The 22,213-nt window shown below is 38.8% G+C and overlaps 1 protein-coding gene and 1 pseudogene across 3 annotated transcripts in view; one reads left to right on the forward strand and one right to left on the reverse strand.

Moving 5' to 3' along the window:
• The first annotated feature begins 24 nt into the window (after positions 1-24).
• Positions 25-3,968, forward strand: LOC144370010 (forkhead box protein N3 pseudogene; annotated as a pseudogene).
• Positions 3,969-4,147: 179 nt separating this feature from the next.
• The window catches only part of Znf484 (zinc finger protein 484), a 33,402-nt gene continuing 15,336 nt past the window's right edge, over positions 4,148-22,213 (reverse strand). For all 3 annotated transcript variants that reach the window (XM_005320858.5, XM_040271149.2, XM_040271154.2), the window contains one exon: positions 4,148-20,301. In XM_005320858.5, coding sequence (XP_005320915.2) covers positions 17,984-20,301 — 2,318 coding nt within the window. In that variant the 3' untranslated portion in view covers positions 4,148-17,983. The remainder of the gene's footprint in view (positions 20,302-22,213) is intronic.

Below are 22,213 nucleotides of genomic sequence, written 5' to 3' on the forward strand. Positions count from 1 at the left end.
TGAATAAAGTTTACCCTGAAGAATCAAAAGCACAAACTGACCCTAATATATATGAAGCATTTTACTCAGACCATAAGCTGCATAGATATTATGCAAGCCTGAAACGCTACATGGTGTAGCTAAGCACGACTTTCCAAAGAGCAGAAAGAAGATGTAGAAATGTGTCTCTATAATCAGTTCTGGAAAAAAAGAATGGATGTCTAACCATGCTTTTTGACAAAATTATAACAAAAATCTTGATAATAGTATAGCATGAAACATCCAGAGATCCATTTATGGCCCATCTAAATAACTACTGGTTTGAAACAAGACTGAAATTACATAATCTTTGGAAGAAAATGAATGACAAAAGGCCTACTGTGTAGAAAATCCTGGAAGTACAGTAAATGCTACATGTCCTATTAAATATCTAAGCCTAAGTGCCACGCCCACCATCACCATCCAATCCCGGCGCTGCGCGCCAGCCCACAAGATCCATGACCACCGGCCGGCCCCGCCCATAGGACCGAGAGCCTCTGCGCAGAACGGCGCGGTAGCAGCCAATCCGCAGCCGGAAGGCCCGGTCGGGGCAGAAGCAGCCTGGGCGCTAGGGCCGCCGGGAAGCGTAGTCCTGGGGTCGCAGCGCGGTCAGAGCCCGCACCCGCGGGACGGGTAAGGTTGGTGGATCCAGCTGAGTTGACTGCAGCGTGCGGGGCAGGTACGCTTCGCAGAGGTGGACGGTGTGAGTCTGGGGCCGGCGCCAGAGGCTCCGGAGGCTCTTCGGAAACCGAGCCTGGAGCGAGAAAGCGGTAGACGCGCCCCTGGCGGCGGCGGCTCTGGGCTTCCCCCAACAGAGCACGGCCTCCGCTGGGGAAGCCGTCCTCGGTCCAGCACGAGGCCCTCGCGGCGGCCTTACCCTTCGAGTTGGGAAACTTCAGTCAGCGAACTTTTGTTTGAGTTTCTAGAGAAACATATGCTCATTGAGAAAGTGCATTTAAAGGAAAAAAAGGTAGATAACAGCATCTCACTGACTTGTAGTGTTTAACTGTTAAAGGAGGCTTAACTTTGGAAATGTGTTTTATATCTTTTTTTTTTTTTTTTGGCTGTTGATGGACCATTTATTTTATTTATTTATATGTGAGAATCCAGCCCAGTGCCTCACACGTGCTAGACAAGCGCTCTACCACTGAGCTAGGGCCCCAGCCCCATATCATATATTTTTTAGTTTCATGCATTCCTACCCAGATATTTTATATTTCCATTCCTCTCTATTATTTGCAGTGCACTGATCCTGTCACTATTTCATAGCCCTTACTTACTGTGCTCCCTTCCTCCTCCTCCCCCTCCCCCCCCTCCTCCTCCTCTTCTCCCCCCCCCCAACCCTTAACTTGCTTGCAGTTCTCTGACTCTCTGTTTAACTGAATTTAGCTGGGGTGGGGGGGGGAACAACACTAAACACACCCACAGTTCTGACTTTAAAGTTTTAGTCTTCTTCCTGATAATATCTTTGTGTGTCACAATAACATTGGCATTTTGGATTTGACCGATAATGTATCCTTGTGGTTAAATTTACATTATTTTTAGCAGGAATATAAAAACGGTGCTGAATTCTTTTTAGTGTGTCCTATCAGGAGTTAGTCACCGTGGGTGATTCCCATCTGGCTCTAGTCAGCGTTAGCCACTTGGTTAAGGTAGTACCTCTTGAGTATTCACTGTGAGATGGTTGTCCTGTCCTTTGCATTTACATAACTGTCTTTTGGGGAGATACTTTGAGATGATATAAATACCCTGTTAGTTACTTTTCAAATTTCTATGCACAGATTTTAAATATAGGTTCTTCCAATCTGTTATGGTGCTTGTCAAATGTTGATTTTTCTCATTCCATCATTCTGGAATAATTCCATCATTCCTTTATTAATCAGAATTCTACAGAAACGAAGAGTTTTCCCTCTGCCACTCCATGCTTGTTAGCTTACTTCCTTATGTCTCTGTGAACTCTTGGTCACTTTATTAAATATATTATACTCCTGTAATGATGTGGGAGGGGTAATCTACTTATTCCAGGGGATCCCTTCAAGTTCTTCTGCCCTTTAGCCCATTTCCCTATCATTTTTTGAGAACTTCCTCACTTTTTGACATCAAGAAGTTCTAGGCTTGGCGCCAGGCGGACGCCACAGGTCCCATGCCGCGCCGCGACCCCTGCGTCCCTGCCACCCGCGCCCGCGCGTCCTTAGCGGGGCCACCAAGCGATGCCCACTGGGCGCCCGCGAAAGTTTGTCGGCTCCGCTGAAGGGCAGCGGCGCCTCCGTGCCCGCCCCGGCCAGGAGCCTTCACGTAAATGGGTCCAGTCATGTCGCCAGTAAGAAGCCAGAAAGCTCAGGAATTAGTGTGTCCACTGGACTGAGCCAGTGTTACCGGGCAGTGGTTTCTCCAAGGCCCTCCAGGAAGACGATGACCTCGACTTTTCTCTGCCTGACATCAGATGAGAAGAGGGGACCGGGGAAGATGAAGAGCTGAACTGGCTGCATGAGAGGCTTTGGGGAGTCGGTCGGCAGGAGTGTCAGCCCCGTCCAGGACCTGGACGACGACACCCCTCCATCCCCAGCCCACTCTGACATGCCCTGTGATGCCAGGCAGAACCCCAACTGCAAGCCCCCCTACTCCTTTGGCTGCCTCATATTTATGGCCATCGAGGACCCTCCAACCAAGCGCCTGCCCGTGAAGGATATCTACAACTGGATCTTGGAACATTTTCCGTATTTTGCGAATGCATCTACTGGGTGGAAAAACTCAGTGAGACATAATTTGTCATTGAATAAGTGTTTTAAGAAAGTGGACAAAGAAAGGAGTCAGGTAAGCCTTATGTGTCTGGAACCAGTTTAGGACATATTTTTCTCCACCAAAAAGCAGCTCATATCCACCACACTGAAGTGTAGGGGTTTATAAATGCCTGTTTTTGTTTGTTTGTTTGTTGTTTACCTTGGCTCATTTAGGTAGTTGTGAAGACTTCTGTTTCCTTAACCTTATGAGTTATGTGCTCTTTTTTGTCTTCATGCTGTCAAGAAGTTCCCACTGATGCCTTTCTCATACCCAGCCCTGGTTCACAGAACCAAGTGGTTCTCAGTATCGCCCCTTCATGTGGATGGGTCACTAGAGTTCAAAGAAAGATCTGTATTCCAAGTGCACCCACTGACCATGAGGTTTCTGTGAGGACATTGGCCTCCTATTGCCACTAACGTCTAGAGAAAATTTTTTTTTCTGAATATTAAAAAAGACCACCTCCCTAGGATTCTGGAATAAATGGACATCAAGAGACCTTGGGAGGATACTTGAAGATACTTTTATACTCCTAGACAAATCAGGGACATGAGTTGCCAGAGGACGTTTATGAAATTTAGAGTTTGGCAACTTTGAAACTCCATGTGCAAAATTGGCTCAGGGTAGGGGTCCCATTACAGAAGGACTTTTAAAACAGTTGAATTTTGACTTTAAATTCTTAGCTGGTGCTTTGTGTTTGGCTAAAAGAAGACGATTTTAATAAGCTGCTTTACTTTTCTGGTAAGAATATAATAGGGGGCGCCAGAGATAGGATCCACCCAGTGGAGAAACAAAACCTGATCTAACCTGGCGTTCTGGAAAGCTGTGTTGCCGCAGTTAAAATAAATTGCCAGAAAAAGTTCCAAAAAAAAAAAAAGTTCTAGGCTTATTTGATATTTTCTTCATTTCAACCATATAATAAGCTGCTTCTCTGAGGAGATTTGTCTCCATTATTGGCCTGTTGTGTTCAAAAGCCATGATTTAAAGTAACTTAATGATCTTGGGAATATCATTGGTTGTTGATTGTCTTCTGGATGGAGTTAGGAAGTAGATGAATGTGTGTTCATCCATATACATACATGTGCACATTCAGCATCTGTACCTGTTCCTATATCTAGTTACCTGTGTATTAAAGCCCACATGTGTATTAAAGTTTCCATTGACACTTCCAATTTCAACCCAATATCATATGTCTTATTCTACCATTTGCTTTCCCTTTCCCATATTTACAACTTTTTCTCTGACAGATTCCTGGCTTCTATAATATACACTATGTTATTTCATCAGTCTTAGAATGCACAGAAAATAGTTTCAAAATTGCCATTATTTGCAAAGGAAGAAAGTACTGATATTGTTTAACATCATATTTATTTATTTATACATATTGTGGATTGAACCCAGAGACACTTTACCACTGAGCTATGTCCCCAGCCCTTTTTATTTTATTCAACTCCATCCCCAGTCCTATTTATTTATTTATTGAAACAGGGTCTCACCACATTGCTCAGAGCCTTACTAAGTTGCTGAGGCTGGTCTTGACTTGCAATCCTCCAGCCTCAGCCTCCTGAGTCATTGAGATTACAGATGTGCACCACTGTGCTCAGCTTTACATGCTTTCAATCACATTAATAAAAATGTTTCCATGTTGACAGTTACAAGTAGAAGTACGTTGATTGTAATTTTGTGCTATCATATGTCATTTAGACACACATCTCATTTTGACCCTACCAGCAAATTATGTGCCCACACATCCGATTTAAAACCATTACTGAGCATTGGGATAGAACCAGACACAGTGGAATGACATTAACAAGTTGGCAGACTAGGACTCTCTGGGCCCTTGGCTCCATAGAGACGTAAAAAATAAAGCAAAACATAATGGGGGACTGGCTAAAATAACTATATTGGAGCTCTGAAATACAGTTAAAAGGTTCATAGCAATCAAGTGAATGCTTTCAATCAAGAAAAAGCCACATTCAATGAATGTAATTCATCACATCAGTAGAATCTCATGATTCTCTCAATAGATGCAGAAAAAGCATTTGATAAAATACAGCATCCATTTTTGTTCAAAACACTAGAAAAACTAGGGAAAGTAGGAACATACCTCAACATTGTAAAAGCTATCTATATCAAACCCATGGCCAACATTATATACAAGGAGAAAAACTGAAAGCAATCCCTCTAAAAAAAAACTTTGGAACAAGACAGGGATGCCCTCATTCACCATTTCTGTTCAACATAGTCCTTGAAACTGTAGCTAGAGCAATTTTTAAAAAGGATACAAATAGGAAAAAAGAACCCAAGCTCTCCCTGTTTACCAATGACATGATTCTATATTTAGAAGTAAAAAAAAAAAAACTCCACTAGAAAGCTTTTAGAACTCATAAATCAATTCAGAAAGTAGCAGGATATAAAATTAACACCTAAATTAATTACATTCATATACATCAGGGACGAAACAATGGAAAGAGAAATTAGGAAAACTGTCCCATTCACACTAGCCTCAAAAAATAAAAATAAAATATTTGGGAATTGATCTAACAAGAGGTGAAAGACCTCAACAATGAAAACTACAGACTCTAAAGAAAGAAATTGAAGAAGACCTGAGAGGACGGAACAAGCTCCCATGTTCTTGGATGGGCAGAATTAATATTGTCAAAATGGCCCTACTACCAAAAGTGCTACACAGATTTAATGCAATTCCTATTAAGCTTCCAATGACCTTCTTCATAGAAATAGAAAAATCAGTCATGAAATTCATTTGGAAAAATAAGAAGCTAAAGCAATCCCGAGCAAGAAAAGTGAAGCATGAGGCATCACAATACCAAACCTTAAATTACACTACAGGGTTATACTAACAAAAACAGCACGGTATTGGCATCAAAGCAGAACTATGTAGGCCAGTGGTACAGAATAGAAGTAACAGAGAAAAACCCATATAAATGTAGTCACCTTGTACTAGACAAAGGTGCCATAAACATACATTGGAGAAAAGGGGCTCTTCCACAAATGGTGCTGGGAGAACTGGAAATCCATATGTAGCAAAGTGGAATTAGATCCCTGTCTTTCACTCTGGACAAAACAACTCAAAGTTGGGCTGAGGTTGTGGCTCAGTGGTAGCGTCCCCATCTGGCATGTGTGAAGGAGTGGGTTCAATCCTCAGCACCACATAAAAATAAATAAATAAAATAAAGGTATTGTGTTCACCTACAATTAAAAAAACCTTTAAAAAAAAACAACTCAAAAGTGGATCAAGGACCTAAGCATTAGACCAGAGACCCTCATCCAACCAGAAGAAAAAGTAGGTCCAACTCTATCATGTCAGCTTAGGAACCAATTTCCTCAACAAGCACAAGAAGTAAAATCGAGAATCAATAAATGGGATGGTTTCAAACTAAAAAGCTTCTTCATAGCAAAGGAAACAATAAGTAATTTGAAGAGAGAGCCTACAGAATAGGAGAAAATCTTTGCCTGTACCTCAGAGCACTAATCTCCAGGATATATAAAGAACCAAAAAAAACAATAACCCAATCAATAAATGGGCAAAGGAACTGAACACTTCCCAGAATATGATCAGTCAACAAATACACAAAAAAATGTTCAATATCACTAGCAAGAGAAATGCAAATTAAAACTACACTGAGATTTCATCTCACTCCAGTTAGATGGCAATTATCAAGAATACAAGTAACAATGTTGGCAAGGATGTTGAGGGAAAGGCACACTCACACATTGCTGGTGGGACTGCAAATTGGTGCAAACAATCTGGAAAGCAGTATGGAGATTCCTTAGTAAACTTGGAATGGACTCATCATTTGACCCAGCTATCCCACTCCTTGGTTTATACCCAAAGGAGTTAAAAACTTAAAATCAGCATACTACAGCAATGGCAGCCACATCAATGTTTATAGCAAAGGACTGGTTTAGGGACTGGTTTCTGTTTTGACTTGAAGTTTAGATGGGGAAATGCAGCATAGCTTGCATCTCATCCTGGAGAAAACTTGGAAGCAGCAGACACCTCGTGAAAGCTGCAGGAGAACTATACACCTGCAGATGCTTTGGGTAAGAGACACAGGTGAGAGCATATACTAGATTATCTGCAGCCTTGGAGAGGAGTTAGAACAATGCTCTTTAGGAAATTAAGATATTTCAAAGTAGACATATATACTCAGGAATAAAGATAAAGCATACAAAGGGCTAGGTAAGATGCATGCTCAAAGAAAGATCTGAAAAGATCTTAACCCTTTTCCTAAAATTTCCCTAAGTTTGCAAAATGACATTGATCTATAAGTCCAAGAAGCTCAAAGAACAAATTCCAAGTAGGATAAAATCAGAGAAATCTACACAGATACATTATAATCAAACTGTCAAAAGGAAAAAAGACAGGTCTTAAAAGCAGGAAGAAAATGTGGCTTGTCATGGATTAAGGGATTTCTAGTAAGATTATCAATAGATTTCTTAGAAAAACCTTACAGGCCAGAAGGCAGTAAGATGATATAACTAAAATGCTGAAAGGAAAAAGATGATGTCTCTGTTGAGAATCACATATGGAAAAGTTGTCATTCACAAACAAGGGAGAAATTCAGACATTCACAAGTTAAAAAAAAAAAAAGTTGCTGGTCATGGTGGCACACACCTGCAATCCAGTGGCTCAGGAGGCTGAGACAGGAGGATCATGAGTTCAAAGCCAGCCCCAGCAAATGTGAGGCACTAAGCAACTCAGGGAGACTCTGTCTCAAAACAAAAAGGACTGGGGATGTAGCTCATGGTTAAACTCCCCTGGTTTCAACCCCCATACCAAAAAATAAAATAGATTGTTAAACAATTTAGGATGTTGTGCTGGGGCTGTAGCTCAGTGGTAGAGCACTTGCCCAGCATATGTGAGGCACTCAGAACCACATTAAATAAATAAAATAAAGTCCATCAACAACTAAAAAATACATTAAAAATAAATAAATAGGGGCTGGGTTTTTGGCTCAGCAGTAGAGCACTTGCCTAGGGCATGCAAGGCCCTGGGTTTGATCCTTAGCGCCACATAAAAGTAAATAAATAGAATGAAGGTATTGTGTCCAACTACAACTAAAAAATAAATATGAAAAATAATAAATTAAAAATAAATAAATGAATGTAGGATGTTTATAATATATTTTCCATGATGACAACAAAGAAAATATCTAGAATATTCAGAAAAGGGAAAGAAAGTCAACTAGATACAAAGGAAGGCAATGATGGAGGAATGTCAGACCAAAAAACTACAACACAGAAAATGAACAAATGGCAAAAGTAAGTCTTTCCTCTTAGTAACTACTTTATGTAAGTGAAATAAACTATCCAATACAAAGGCACAGATTGCCAGATGGATGAAAAAACCAGGATTGTCTATTGTGTTAGTTACCTTTCATCACTGTGACCAAAATACCTAACAAGAATATCTTAGAGAAGGAAAGATTTATTTTGGCTCATGGTTTCAGAAGATTTTATCTATGATTGACTGACTGACCTGCTTCATTGCTATGGGCCTGAGTTATACTGGAGAAAAGATTTTTAAAAAAAAATTCTTTAGGACATGCTTCCTGTGAACTATTTCCCCCAATTAGGCCCCACCACCCAACGGTCCATTTAAGCATCAACAGATCAATCCATTAATCAGTGGCTAGAGGCCCCATCTCTGTACACATTAACTTTGGAGGACATTCCAGATCAAAAACATAATAGTTGTCTACAAGGAAATAACTACAGGGTGTAGCTCAGTGGTAGAGCCCTTGCCTCACCCATGTCCGGCACTGGGTTCAATCCTCAGCACCACATAAAACTAAATAAATAAAATTAAGATCTTGTGTCCATCTAAAACTTAAAATATGTTTAAAAAGAAAATAACTACACACATAGATTGAAAGTAAAAAGATGAAGAAATGAAAAAAGATTCCATGAAAATAATAAAGGAGAGCAGAGGTGGCGATACTAAAAATAGGAGAATTAGACTTTACACTGGAACTATTTCAAGAGTCAGAGTCATTGCATATTGGTAAGAAGAGTCAATACATCAGAATATGTAACACTATGAACATATATACTCCCAAATCAGAGCTCCAAAAATATGAAGAAAACACTGACAGAACTGAAGTGAATAAACAGATCTACAGCAATAGTAGACGGCTTCAATCATGCTTTCAATAATGGATAAAACAACCAGACAAATGATCAATAAGGAAATAATAGAATTGAACAACACTGCAGACCAATTACATGGAATACTCTGCCCAATAACAAGAGAATGTAATTTTTTTCTTACCTATACAAATATCCTGGATAAATGTTGATACAAAGATCAACAAAATACTAGCAAAACAAATTCAAAGTATATTTAAAGGATTATACACTATGGCTAATGAAAATTATTCTCAGAAGGTAAGGATGATACAATGTATGAAAATCAATCAGTGTAATACTCATCATTAACAGAATAAAGGGGAAAGAACATATGTTCATTTCAATTGATGTAGAAAAAGCCTTTTACAAAATCCAAAACCCTTTAATGATAAAGACAATAAACTAGACACAAAGGTACTACTTCAATATAATAAAAACCACATATCAAAACAGACAAGAGCACACTCAGTGGTGGAAGTGTTTCCTCTGTGATTAGAAATGAGACCTGGAAGACATGGTGGAGCGCACCTATAATCCCAGCAGCCCAGGAGGCTGAGGCCAGAGGGTTTCAAGTCCAAAGGCAGCTTCAGTAACCTAGCGAGGCCCTAAGCAACGTAGCAAAACCTTGTCTCCAAAAAATAAAAAGGGCTGGGGATGTGGCTCAGTGGTTCAGCACCCCTGGGTTCACTCCCCAGTACCAGGAGAGAGTGAGAGAGAGAGAGAGAGGGAAGGAAGGAAGATATGGATGCCCACTTTTACCTTTCTTCTATTCAACATAGTACTGGAAGTTCAAGCCAGAGAAATCAGACATGAAGAAGAAATAAAAGCATCCAAATTGGAAAGAAATGGGATTATCTCTGTTCATAGATTTCACAGTCTTGATTGTAGAAAACCCTAAACATCACACAAACATACATGCATGTGCACGCGCGCACACACACACACACACACACACACACACACACACAGACACTAATACATGGATTCAATAAAATTGTAGGGTACAAAACCAATCTACAAAATTCTGATGTTTCCATATATTATAAATGAACTATACCAAAATGAAATTAAGATATAAATTACATTTTGAATGTTACATTTTGAAACATACTAAAAAATGTTTAGAAGTAAATTCAACCAAGAGGTAAAAGTCTTATACAATGAAAACTACATAACAGAACTGAAAGAATTTTAAAATGACACAATTAAATGGAAAAACTCCATGTTCTTGCATTGGAAAACTTAATATTGTTAAGATGACAATTCTACCTGAAGTGAACTACAAACTCATTGCAATTCCTATAAAAATCTCAATGACTTTCCCAATAGAAAAATTCATCCTGAATTTCATATGGAATCTCAAGGGTCTCCAGTCAAAAAATATCTAAAAGGAGAACAAATCTGGAATTTTGTGTACCAATTTCACAATTTACTACGAGGCTGTGGTAGTCAAACAGGGCAGTATTGTCAAGAAGACAGACATATAGACTAATGGATTAGAAAGGAGACCTTGGAAATAAACTCTCATATGTATGGTCAAATGATTTTCAACAAGGACATCAAGATCATTCAGATGAGAAAGGACAGTCTTTTCAAAAATAATGTCTGGAAAACTGGATGTCCACATGAAAAGAATGAAGTTGGACTCTCATTTTATACTAAAATGAATGCAAAATAGGTTAAAAAAAACTAAAGGTAAAGTCAAAAATTCAGAAGGAAACCTATGGGAAGTTTCCAACACTGATTTTGATAATGATTTATTGGATATGACATCAAACAGCAGTTGCCAAAAGAAATTGAACTTCATCAACATGAAAAACATTTGTGCATCAAGGACACTATCAACATAGTGGGATGTTAACTGACAGAGTGGGAGAAAGAGAATAGAAAGATGGTTGCCAAGCAGGAATGAGCACATTGTTTGACTCAAACTTTTCACCAGTGTAAGCCCAGAAAAATGCTTTAAACATTGATTTGGGGATTACAGATTTTAGTGAATTTATGAGTGTTCAAATGTGGAACTATTCTATCATTCTTAAATTTAAAAATAAAATCACGACTAATTTTTATTTTTTTTAAATATTTTTTTAGTTGTGGATGGACACAACACTTTATTTTTACGTGGTGCTAAGGATCAAACCCAGTGCCTCACATGTGCTAGGCAAGTGCTCTCCCACTGAGCTATAGCCCCAGCCCTAATTTTTATTTATATACTGAAAAATTCTACTTGCTAAAATTTTATTTAGGATTTCTGCATCTGTGATCACAAGCAATGAGTCAGTAATTCCTTATTTTTGCACAGTGGTTCCTGTGACATCTTAAGAACAATGGCACGTTGTAAAGCTGCAATGAAGCAATTAGGGGAGACAACGAAACACACTGGAGAAAAAAAAAGTCTCTCTCCTTAAATTGGAATGATGTGAAGTCAACAGTTACCTTTAAACATGATCAGTTCAGATGTGGGTCCATCTTTTCATGTTCAGTTTTTAGAATCAATTTTATTGGATATAATTTACATTCAGTCCACTTAATGTTCAACTCATTGCATTCTGACATTTGTGTACTCAAAACCACCAAAAAACACTCCACATTTTTATCATCCCAAGAAGAGTCCCTCCTTTCCTGAGTCCCAGGCAACTACCAATCTTTTTTATTATTTTGCATTTCTAAAATTTCATGTAAATGCAATCATACAATACTCTTGTCTGTTTTTCCTTAATCAAAATAACTTTGTAATCCATCCACATTGTTACATTCATCAGTAATCTGTTCCTTTTTATTGCCTTGTAGTATAGTTTTATATTTATGAATATACCACACTATTCCCTTGATGGACACGTAAATCATTTCCACTTTTAGTCCATCATGAATAGTTATCAACATTCATGTTCAAGTATTGGATGGACATAAGTTTTTATTTCTATTGCGTTACATTCCAAAGTAGAATCTCTGGGTTTTGTGGTAGCTTCAGATCTGAAAATTTTAAGAATATGACAAACCATTTTCAAGTATTTCTGCCATTTACTACTGCCATGTTCTCAACACTTTCCAGTGTTTGGCAGTGCCAGTCATTTTAATAGGTGTGGAAAGGTGTCTCACCGTGGTAATAATTTGTGTTTCTCCTATGGCTGATGTTGAAATTCTTTCTTGGCCATTTTATAACTTATTTTGTGAATTATTTCTGTTCAGGTATATTGCTATTTTTATTGGGCTGTTGTATAATGGGTTTAAGTTTTTATTATTTGCAGGAGACAAATCTCTTGTCAGATACCTATTGCAAATATTTCTTCCCATTCTGTGCCTCTCCTTTTCATTTTCCTAATGGTGTTTAAAAGGGCAAGAGTTTTTATATTTGAAAAGTTCAACTTATCCTTTTATAATTCATTCCTTGTGTGTCCTAAGAAATCTCTTCCTACATACCTGGTACAGTTTAAATGGTAGTTCTGAAATATTCTGAAGTTATTTTATTGATTTTTTCAGTTTTTCATTTATTCAACTTTAATAAATTATGTCTTGCTAGAAAACTTCATTTATTCTAGGTAGTATTCTCTTCTGATCCTGTTTTTTCAAGATCTGATTCCTTTTACTCATTAAGGGTCATCAATAATTTTGCAGTTTATCTTATTCAAGATTGTGTGGAGAATCTAGTTTAAATACACAATTTAAAAATATTTTATAATATATAGTAGAAAATGAATTATTTTGTACATTTGATGTCTGAAAAAATTTAGGTATACTTTGAGTGTAAGATAAACCTAAAATACAATGGTTTATGCAAAATATATTTATTTATTTATTTTTTAAAGAGAGAGAGGGGGAGGGAGGGAGGGGAAGAGAGAGAGAATATTTTTTAATATTTATTTTTCAGTTTTTGGTGGACACAACATCTTTTATTTTATGTGGTGCTGAGGATCGAACCCAGCACCCTGCACATGCCAGGCAAGCACGTTACCACTTAAGCCATATCCCCAGTCCAAAATATATTTATTTTTATAACATAATTAAAGTATGGACTGGCAGTCAGTTGCTGCTAGTGTTGAACAGATAATACATGACCCAGTGTCTCTGTGATTCTTTTGGTCTTTACCAGTGGTTGAAAGAAGGTAGCCCATGCAGCAGGAACCATGTAACTAACCATCAGGAAGAACAGTAGAACTGATGGCAGCAGTTACATTTGTCCCTTTTCTTGGGAAAGCAAAGGTTTTCCCAGGACACACCCACTAGTGTTTTGCTTCTCTTGGCTTGAGGCAAGTCACTCAGCTAATCCCAGCCTCAAAAGATGATAAAGAAGTCAGTAGAGATAGGAGCACTAAAATTGCATGTTGGTTTAGCAAACAGTGTCTGACACTGTCAAAGTGTCCATTCATGTCCAAGAAAACAATCATTTTTTTTCAAAAGACATAAAAGGTACACAAATTATACAGAACACTTTATAATCTGACTTAAATTAGTAAACATGAATTCTATTTCTCATGTTTTTTGCTTCTACAGGAAGACTTTGCTTCTGTAGGAATTCCCTGTAGGAATTCTGCAGGAATTCCCCTGGAGGATTTCCCACTGTTGTCTATTCCCCAAGCTGCTCTCCGGCATGACTACTCTGATATGTAAGGAAGGGGGACTTGTGAATGCAACCCTATTCACAGTCAGTACAGACAGACAGCCACTCTCCCCTATGAACTATCTGATTTATAATTAAGTGTTGGCTGGAGTGCACATCTCCTATACTTACTGAATTCACAGTATGAGGTTCCTCTATGAAACATTAAAATGCATGTTTATTAAAAACTTTATAAATTGTAAAACTTTTAAAAATAGTTTTGCTGTCACCACAGACGAGCTCCAATGCATGCTGGTGTGAAGAGGCCTGGTCACCCCAGGACCCCCAGGGGAGGCCAGCCCTGCGTGCTTGCAGTCTGCACTCATCTCAGTTCTACTTCCGAGCCAGCTGTCCTGTCCACTCACGGGTTTCCATCATTCGCTCCACAGGATGTAAGGAGACCCACAAAAGGAAGCCTTCCTTTCTCCTGGAGACTAATACTCAGTTGACAAAAGGCAAAGTAGCTTTTTTTTTTTTTTTTGTCCTGCCCACTCCCCAAGTTGGGGGTGTAGAATTTTATGTTTTAAACTATGCCTGAGCATAAAAAAGGTTGAGAATCACAATCTCAGTAATCCTATTAAATTAATTCTTGAAATTCTTATTTTAAAATCCCAGGGCTCTAGGGCCAGTCTTCATTAACATCATTTTCAAATAATGATGCAAAGGAAAATCATAGTATTAAAGAAGCAGTGGCTCAGCGGTAGACCACTCCCCTAGCACTTGAGAGGTGCTGGGTTCCATCCTCAGCATCACAGAAAAATAAAAATAAAGGTATTGTGTCCAACTACAACTAAAAATATTTTTAAAAGAAGACATCTGAGAAGTTTCAGTTAATCTTCTCCTACTGTTGAAGTTTGGAAGCTATCATAATAAAACTGATACCACCACAGGTAATATTCTCTTCTATGTCACAACTTTAAAAAGTCCTTAACAAGAAAAAAGGAATATTGTAAACTAGAATATTTTCATTTTTAAGTAAGTAATTTTAGTAATTTAAAAATATATTTAGCCAGGCATGATAGCTAAGAGACCCTGTCTCAAGAAATTAAAAAAAGGGTCCAGATGTAACTCAGTGGAAAAGTGCCCCTGGTTTCAATCCCTTTTAGAAAAAGGATTGACTATTTATTTATTTATTGACTGACTCCAAACTCCTTACATAGAAGCAGCCAACTGAAATTTCCTGCTAATGGCCGAGTAAGTGATACAAACCACTGTTCCCCCCACACCACCCCCCCCTTTTTTTTTTTTTTGGTACCAGGGATTGAACTCAAGGGCACTTGACCACTGAGCAACATCCCCAGTCCTATTTTGTATTTTATTTAGAGACAGGGTCTCACTGAGTTGCTTAGCGCTCCACCATTGCTGAGGCTGGCTTTGAACTCATGATCCTCCTGCTTAACTCCTTATGGGTGTGTGTCGTAGAGCCCAGCTCACTACTTCCTTTTGAGAACTAAAAATACATGGAAGAAAATATTAAACATATTTAATTTCTGAAGGCATAGTAGAGCTACAAAACAGTGAGAAATTGCAAAAATAAAATTAGAGATAAGACATACTATCTGGAATTTGGGATTGTTTATTATGGAAAGGTTTTAGCCAATTCTTTTAGTAAATACTGGGCAAGAGAAGCTGGAGAGACTTTTGACAAATTCATGGAAACAAAGACAAATACTTGAATTCAGATCCTTCCAAGGAAGAAGGTCCTAATAAACTTCCCACAGTTTTAGGTCCTAAAAGTATCATCATAGAAATAAGGGAGAAAAAAAACACAAACTGTTAGAGAGACTAAGGCCAGTTTTAAATTATCTCAACACATGATTGGATGAAGGCAGGTAGCAATTGCTAATATCCCTAGCTCAGTCACCCTGCTAGAAGCAAAAGACAGATTCCTTCTGGAAGAAGATATCACCCAGACCATCTTATCTCTATAATTTTAATATACAGAGTCTGACAACTGATTTTAAAAATCCCCAGATAGCCAGGCTTGATGGCACACACATGTAATCCCAGTGACTCAGGAGGCTGAGGCAGGAGGATCACAAGTTTGAGGTCAGGGTCAGCAACTTAGTGAGGCCCTAATCAACTTAATGAGACCCTGTCTCAAAATAAAAAGGGCTGGGGATGTGGCTTAGTGGTTAAGTGCCCCTGGGAATTCAATTCCCAGAACCCAAAAAATAAAAAATAAAAATAAACTCACCAGATATATGAGAAGACAAGACATCACCAAAACCTAAGAAAAACAACTAACAAAAATAGGTCAATAGGGGATTTAGATAATGGGGCTACCCCTAGAAGAAGCAAAGAAATTAAGCAGATGCATAATTTGAACAGATAACAGCTAGGAATTCCCAAAGTGCACATATGTATGCATGCACATACTCGCATGCACACATGAACACATGCACACACACACCCCATTTACCCACATATTTTAAAAATCACTGCAAAAACCAAGCAGGATAAATATAAAGGAGATCACATCTAGAGATAACGTACAACTGTTAAAAATAAAAGATAAAATTTAAAGGAAACAGAGAAAAAAGGACCAGGTACTTCAAAAGTAATTAAATTGACCACTTACTTTTCAATGGAAGACAGAACATAATTAAGTATTCCAAAATATGAATAGACAGCAAGTGCCAACTTAGAAGTCCATACCCTCTAAAAATCCTTCAGAAATAAAGGCAAGGGCTGGGCATATGGCCCAGTGCTTAGCATCCACAAGGCCCTAGTTCAATCCTCAGCACCAAAGCAATTTTTTTAAAACGCCAAAATAACGATATTTGCAACAAATAAAAACAGAATTTGTTATCTGCAAATTCACACTAAAAGAAACACTAAAGAGTGTTCAGAAACAAGAAAAAAACTGACTCCGGGGGAGAATAAAAGAATAAAAAGAAAAAAGTAATGAAAAGGGTAAACATGTGGGTTAACTTAAATGCATATGGGTTCTGAAACAAGAATGATTGACTACGGCAACTACATGCAGACTTCAGATGCACCACGTGGGGACATGTAGGTGAAGAAAGGAACACCTGGAGGTCATGTTCTAACTCCTCCCCTTGAGGAGTGGTAGCGGCACTCATTTACTCTGGCCTTTAATACAGGAGTTACTACATTGTATTAATATCTGGCATAGGACACTTTAAATCAAAAAGCATCATTAGAGATAAAAAGGGACATTACTTAATGTTAAAGTTTCAATTAAGAAAACCATAACAATTCTAAATTTCAATGCATATAAAACACTTCAAAATATAAAGTAAAAATCAGTCATTCTAAAAGAGAGACAAATTCATAATTATTCTGGAAGATCATGATGCACTTCTTTTATTGTCTGATAAAATAAGATTAATTTGTAAAGAATGGGAAAGAATAGGAGTACTTTTCCAAATGTTTAACTATATTTTATCTCCTAAAATAACAAACTACAATTATGTCTCATGGTTACCTAGTACATAATGAATATGTAGAGAATACACTATCAAAATCGGAGAGAAAGTATTCTAGGTTTTGAAACAGATTTTTTCCTTAATTTGTCTCTTTTTCAAACAGGAATCAGTAAGAAAGTACAGTTTTCTATGAACAAAGTTGAGGCTCCAAAGTGCTGTTATCTAAGTCTGGGTCCCTGTGCTGCTCCAGGACCCTGGCCCCAGCTGTGCAACAGTCACAGGACTGCTGCTTGCATCACTGACTGCTTCAGAGATACAGACTGGGAGCCTGTTTTAGGCCTCCTGGAAGCTGCTAACAAGGCACACGCAATAACTGCTATAAACGACAACTAGTAGTGATTTCCAAAAGGGGAGTGAGAGTTGAGTCCTTTCTTTGTATCTTTAGTATCAATTTTCACAAAAGCTTCTAATTTCTTTTCATTGCAGACCTGAATTGGTTAATTTCCATCCTGATTTTGGTGTCCTTTGGGGACTAAGACAGTGAAAAATTTTCTCACCACTCTACTCCTTATGAAATATTTTTTTGGACAATATTAAAGTTTTGCTACCCAGGGCAAGAGAAATTCAACAGCTCTGAGTTTAGACAGCTGCTTATCAAAAAAAAAAAGTGAAATGAGAAAGATTGTAAGCCACCTTTTCTTTCTTTTTTTTCCCTTTGTTTTTGTGGACACAGGGTCTAGCTATATTGCCCAGGCTGGACCCAAACTCCTGGGCTCAAGCGATCCTCCCACCTGATCCTTTGTCTTCAGCCTCCCAAGTAGCTGGGATTAGAGGCATGCACCATGCCTCTGGCTTCATCTTCACTGGGATTTGCAGGGGCCTGACAATCTGCCAGTAACCAAGCCTGGCCACAGTACATTGTGTAAACACTTTCTCCAAAGTATCTTCCTGGACGTGTCGTGGACATCCACTATGTGAAGCAGATACCCATAATTCTGACTAGACAGAGGCAGTGGGTGGGTCTTGGTCACCTCCTGCTTCTTGGTCAAGCTGTGGCCTCTTGTTTATTCGTACCCCCACACCATGATTGCGGCACTGGGCACTCCACCTCCCCAGCGTCAGACTTCTGAGGTACACTGTGTTGACTTGTGAGCTGCACCTTCCAGTGAAAGGCCTTCCCAAAGTCACTGCGTTTATAGGGCTTCTGTTTACTATGAATTTTCTGGTGTTTAAGAAGATTTGATCTGATGGTGAAAGCCTTTCCACATTCAGCACATACATACGGTTTTTCTCCTGTATGGGTTCGATGATGCTCATGGAGTTGTGACTTCTTAATGAAAGACTTCCCACAGTCGCTGCACCCATAGGGCTTCTCTCCTGTGTGAATTCTCCTGTGTCTATTTAAGTGTGACTTCTGGATGAAGGACTTCCCACATTCAGTACAAACATAGGGTTTCTCTCCGGTGTGAATTCTCTGGTGCATAATTAGTGTTGACTTTCTAGCAAAGGCTTTCCCACATTCGCTGCACTCGTAATGTCTTTCTCCAGTGTGGGACTGCTGATGTATGTGGAGGCCTGACTTTCGAGTGAAGGCTTTTCCACAGTCATTACATTTATAGGGTTTCTCTCCAGTGTGAATTTTCTGGTGTGTGAAGAGATTGGACCTGTCAGTGAAGGCCTTTCCACATTCAGCACACCTGTAGGGCTTCTCTCCTGTGTGAATCTGCTGATGCACGTGGAGCTGTGATTTCTTGGTGAAGGATTTCCCACAATCGCTGCATTCATAGGGTTTCTCTCCAGTGTGGATTCTTTCATGTGTGATAAAATGGGATTTGTGGAAGAAGGCCTTCCCACACTTGTTGCACACATAGGGCTTTTCTCCTCTGTGAATCCTCTGGTGCATACTTAGTGTGGACTTCTGAATGAAGGCTTTCCCACACTCACGACACTGGTAATGTCTCTCGCCAGTATGGCATTTCTGATGGATTCTGAGCCGTGACTTCCAGGTGAATGATTTTCCACAGTCATTGCATTTATAAGGTTTTTCTCCAGTGTGAATTTTTTGGTGTTTAATGAGATTGGACCTGTCAGTAAAGGCTTTCCCACATTCATTACATATGTAGGGTCTCTCCCCAGTATGAATTTTCTGGTGTATAATGAGATTTGTCTTGTGAGTGAAGACCTTTCCACATTGTGAACATATAAAAGGATTTTCTCCTGTGTGAATTCGCTGATGCACATGGAGCTGTGATTTTTTTATAAAGCATTTCCCACAGTCGCTGCATTCATAGGGCTTCTCTCCAGTATGAATTCTTTCATGTGTGATAAAATGGGATTTCCGGATGAAGGCTTTCCCACACTCAGCACATACATAGGGTTTTTCTCCTGTGTGAATTTTCTGATGCATACTTAGTGTGGATTTCCTTGTGAAGGCTTTTCCACAGTCAGTACATTCAAAGTGTTTCCCTCCAGTATGATTTTTTTTAATTATGCTGAGGTTTGCATTCTGTGAGAAGCTTTTCACACATTCACTGAATTCATAGGGTTTTTCTCCAGGATGGTCTTTCTGGCGTCTGAACTGATCAGACTTCTGGACAAAGGCTCTTCTGTATTCACTGAATTTATAGAAATTTTCCTCATTACGAGTTTTCTGGTGACTTGACTTCCCAAATACCATACACTTAAAGGGCTCCTCTCCTGCAGAAACTCTGCAAGGAGTAGCAAGTGGGGGCTTCTGGGTGAAGACTGTCTCACATTTACTACACTCATGCTGTTTTTCTCCAGCATAAATCCTCTGATGTGCAAAGAGGTGGGAATTCTCAGTGAAAACTTTTACATAGTCAGAAAACAAAGGGAGATTTTCCACAGCATGACTTTTCGGATGTGGAGTGAGAGCTTGCTTATGACCCCCACGTTCCCGACAACGCTTACCTCCACAAGCACTCCCTTCCGTATGAGAATCCACGTGAGTAACAGCATCCTCACGGCTGATAACCTCATCATGATTTTCTGTTGCATTGTTTCTATTATGATTATTTAAGCTTGCAACGAGCTTCAGATTCTTTCCAAAGGCATCACCAGGATGGAATCCTTTTCGTGAAGGAATCAGATGTGTGTTTATGTGCCCAATTTTCCCAGCGTCCTGGTATCCACAGCTCCTCGAATCAGCTAGTGCTGCCCTGTCCCTGAAGACAACGTGACGTAAAGGCGTGGCCTGGTTTCCTTCACATCTCCCCCTTGGCTTCCACAATTTTTCTAAAAGGGAATAGAGGTTATCTCCTGTGAAGAGATCAACCCTCTCACACTGGAAAGAAAATTCCTCAGATAGTCTCTGTTGTGAAGTCTCAAAACCAATATCACCATCTGAAAAGAAAGAAAAGATTAAACTGACACAGAGAACAACTGACACCTTGAGTTAATTCAGGATGAACACAGAGAAATGGGACACGTGCTCTACAAACATAATAAATACACCTAATGTGTAAAGATATATAAATATATAGGTACAATACTCTCTCTGTAATATAAATACAATAACATACAGTAATAAAATTAAGACATTACATTTACCTTAGGATAAGCAAGAGCATTTGGAGGTGCTGTTCTAAGTTCTATATAAACTTTATTTCAACCCTTTGGTTTTATTACAATACCTTTGGTATTGTTATCCCCATTTTATAGACAAGGAAAGTGAGCCACAGAAAAGCTTAATAACTGCCCAAATCAAATGATTAGTAATTGGGAAGGAAGAGATTCAAATCAAGCAAAGGTAGAAGCGTGGAAGGCGCCAGAAGAACAAATGTAAACCCTGTGGCTTAAAAGAACTTTTTTGGTTTTGTTTTCTTTTTGATGCTGGGGATAAAACTAGGTCCATGCACATGCTAAGACCATGAAGGGTCCTCTGCTCTAAGAGCTAATCTCTAACCTCCCCACAACTCTGGGGAGGCTCTGTTTTCATTTAACTTAAAAGTGAACAAATGAATATTCTCAGTCACTCATATTTATACTTGAATTTACTTAGATGTGTAGATTAACATTTGAATACTGCAAAAAAGCTGAAACTTTATAAAGATTCCACCCATTATCTTCTCTTTCTAATTACTATCTCTGGCCCTATGAATTGATTCTAGAAGAAAAAATTTAAAATTCTTTTGAAATAAAGCAAAACAACTTTTCTGCCTAGAGATTAAATTCAATTTTACTAAGTATTTTTTCTATATAAACAATTTTTCTTTAGAAGTATAGAGACAAAAGGCTTGGTTATCATATCATTTAATGTAGCTTTCTCTGAATTTCTGTGGACTGGAGAATTAGAGGAGGGAGAAAGCAGGTAGGTATGTTGTATGAGATCTGATTTAAGGAGCAAGAAAAATCTGCACAAAAAATATGAGTGTGTGCATAATTTGAAAAGGCAGAGAAATGAGAAAACAATGCAGGGGAACATTAAAGAAAATGTTAAAATGGAACAGACTTGGTTTTAGAAACTACACAGAGACAAATGTGCATTATGAAATGAGGCCATGTTATTTCTTTCACTTACAAACCCATTAAGAAAAGAATGTGTCATAATTTAGATAATAATGAGTGACTTCAGTTTTGCTCCATATAACTAGGACAAGATAAACAAAATGGTAAGTAATAAATCTGTCAGTCACCTCTAAAGTGAAGTAGGAAAAAAAATGAAATCAACATATTCAAATAAGTTAGAATAATCCAGGCATGAGAAAACATAAGTATGGCTTTAGGTGATACCAGTAGGAAGTAAGAAGAGGGCATCTAAATGATCTTTTCTAAGAGAAAAATTAGCAGAAAAGCAGAAGGAATTGTTTGAGAAGGTAGATCAGAGGGAAAAGCAAAAACCCACGTAGAATAGGGGAAGATTTTGAGGTCAGCCACTTGCTTGAAGTCTGCTGCACCGGGACTTGTCTGCCTTTCTTCAGGCAGCCACGGAGGGACCCACCCTCGTACACAAAAGGCATCTGTATTCCTGGGCACTGCATAAATGGGGCCAAGGCCTGGCTAAGACACACAGTGGTCAGAGAGTAACAGTCATTCCTGTGAGCCGAGCATCAGTCCCAGCTGGAACCCGGACACATGATTCAATGTAAAACACAAATAGTTCAAGCCGAGACACATGACCAAGGGCAAATTTAAGGAAGGGCCTAACTCTTTACACCTGTTCCTAAATAACAACTGCAACCTCCACCTCGGGTTGGTTATGTGCACGGCAGAGGCAAAGTGCAGACAGTGGAGCCGTTGGGAAAAGGAGAAAGGC

Source organism: Ictidomys tridecemlineatus, chromosome 13 (assembly GCF_052094955.1).
Source record: "Ictidomys tridecemlineatus isolate mIctTri1 chromosome 13, mIctTri1.hap1, whole genome shotgun sequence".
In the NCBI taxonomy this organism is placed as follows: Eukaryota; Metazoa; Chordata; class Mammalia; order Rodentia; family Sciuridae; genus Ictidomys; species Ictidomys tridecemlineatus.